At 30.0% G+C, this 2,776-nt stretch overlaps 1 protein-coding gene across 1 annotated transcript in view; it reads left to right on the plus strand.

Moving 5' to 3' along the window:
* Window positions 2,558-2,776, plus strand: part of LOC104715398 — an 8,522-nt gene continuing 8,303 nt past the window's right edge. Inside the window, exon 1 of the mRNA XM_019229985.1 lies at window positions 2,558-2,566. Coding sequence (XP_019085530.1) covers window positions 2,558-2,566 — 9 coding nt within the window. The remainder of the gene's footprint in view (window positions 2,567-2,776) is intronic.

Below are 2,776 nucleotides of genomic sequence, written 5' to 3' on the forward strand. Positions count from 1 at the left end.
AAAAAAAAAAAAAAAAAAAAAAAAAAAACATTACCTGGATCAATTTTGTCTGGAGGGAGAAAAGAAAGCATATGTGTGATGTGTCGTCCATCCACTGCATGCGTGGGAACTTTGTTCGAAGTTTCCGTTTTGGGATATTCTCAAAAAGTTTGAGAATAATATCTTCATCCATTTATAGAAACTTTCTGACTTCGGAGTAAAGAAAACGTAGGTTTTGTTTTCCAAAAACACTCTTTAATTTAGTCATGCACAAAAATAAATCTATATATATATGCAGTATGCACTATTTCGACCAGCAAGCCAAGAGTTTTTATTTTCACTCGACTCCTTATCTTTTCTTGCTCCTCCGTCTCAAACGTAACTCTCCTCTTTTTCTTTCTCCCCGATCAAGTTCCGAAGCGTTCACTAAACGAAGATCTAGATTGCATACGTTTGATCTCAGGTTTGCTTCTACTTCAAACTACCCTTTCCGGAGATTTTGATGTTTATCGGATGTTACAGTACTAGCTCATATCATTAATCTAAACCCTAATCATCTTCCATCTCACTTTTTTAATTGTATTAAAAATTTATTTATATACGTATCTTCAAAGATCACTAATTCGTATTAATTCCAATTATATTTTTTAATTGTTATCTTCCACTGCTAAACAACGAAAGCGTAAGTTAAATTAAGAAATACTAATAAACAGTCTCTCTTATACTCTGTTTCTCTCAAACAAAACATTATGTTCTTGCGGTTTCAGCCGACCAATCTTCTAACCTTTTTCAGTTAAAAAAAAAAAGGTTGGAGGACTAGAAAATGTTAAGACCAAAGTGGACAAGTATCTAACTTTGGTGTATATAAACTGGTTAAATGTCAGTCACTAGTCACTACATACAACACACAAGATTAGATACGTGCCCCAAAAAACTAAGCATCAAATAGACGGTTTACATGTCAAAAGTTGTTTCCTTTGCATCATTTTCTGAATCCTATATTGCTTTTTTCTTTTTTTTTCTTTCTTGTATTTTAGATTCGCCATCTTCTGCTTTGTTAGTTTCAGGTAAAACTGCTGTGATAGATCTAAAACTCTTTACCAGTTTCAACATGTCCCGGTTTCTCTGCCTTCTTACGCTAGCACTGTGCGTAGGACTAGCTTCCACGTCAAAGAAGCCTCCAGTGATGACCATCCAGGTATTGTACGATTCTCTGACTATTTAACAGGAATTAGGGTTTACATATATTGTTTAACAGGAATTAACTAGGTTTTAATTTTTGGGGTTTCTTCGTATACGTACAAAGAAGAAAGATAACCAATTAAGAACAAACTATTAGTTTGCATCCAGAAGTTTTCTTTATTGACCCGATCCACTTTGGTATAATATTGACTTGGAGCAACTTGTTTTAATTCTGGGGTTCTTAATTTTACTCTATTTCCAAACGAAAATAAATAAAATCCTGATTTTTGACCCGATTAGTTTAGGTTTATTCAATCCTATCGTATGTTGTGATCATCAGTGTTTTTAGTGGAACTGAACCCAGATCATCAGAATCAAATCGATACTTTAATACTCTTAAGAAATTTAAGACTGTATACTGATAGGGAGTTCAGTTTAAGAAACTAATTAACTAACGTCAAATCAACCGAACATTAATTAGAGTATTATCATTTGAGAATATAAAATAGATATTATTCAGCAGGATCGTCCATAATAATTTACTAATAAAGCTTTATTTTGGGTAAGAAATATTTTTAGCTTATATTATATTTGTAAATAATTACACGTATTGTATTATTCTACTTATAGTTTGTAATTTCACGTATTGTAAATAATTTCACGTATAGTACAATTGCTAATTTTATTTTCTCTTTAACTTGTTCAATGCATTTATATATGTTGTAGTAGCTAGCCTTTTTGTTTAATCAAATAAAACTACAACATTGTGTGTGTGTTTGTTTAATATTTTAAAAAATTCCTATTGTAATCACATATATATGGAACACTTTGCTAAATATATCTTATAAGAAAAATAGAAAATAATAGATAATACTTTAAAGGGAATTTTAGGAATTTTATAATCATTTCAGCAACGAAGAAGTGAAAGCATGTGGTAAGACAATCCGTTTTCGTTTTTCTTTAAACGAAATAAATATTGATATTTCTAGATACTTATATCATTAGAAGTTCTTATCTACACCAACTAATAAAATAACACCGCATTATAAACGAAATAAAGTGAGAATCTAACAAATGTGACATGTGCTCTGTTAAAGAATAAAATCATTTTAATTTTGGAAGGCATCTTAAATTTTAATCAGATACACGTATTATACAATTATGGTATTTGATTTCAATTAAAAGTGTTAAAAATACATGAATTATATATTTTATTTTTTAAAATACAAACAGATTTTGAGAGGAGAGCTTCTGAAAAATAGATGGTTGAAGTTATTGCTTGTTAAAAGAAGATGTTTTGGTTCACAGAATTGGTAGTAAACGTCTAAAAGATGTGAATAGCGTTTAAGTTAAAAACAAATTATGCTATATAGTATACAGTATATTTATATGGCCAATGTATAAGGTAAATGTGAAAAAACAAAACAACACATATAACTGGAAAGTGATAATTAATAGCCCTTTTTCAAAAAAAAAAAAAAAAAAAAAAAAAAAAAAATCGACGACAGGGACGCGATTGAGCTAGAATGATTCCATTATCTAAAAACCACTTAAACGTGAAATTTCTTGGCAAATAGAAATGCGCGTTTTCTTGAACGCGGATTCAAGAGCTATA

This window comes from Camelina sativa, chromosome 9 (genome assembly GCF_000633955.1).
Source record: "Camelina sativa cultivar DH55 chromosome 9, Cs, whole genome shotgun sequence".
NCBI classification, from domain to species: Eukaryota; Viridiplantae; Streptophyta; class Magnoliopsida; order Brassicales; family Brassicaceae; genus Camelina; species Camelina sativa.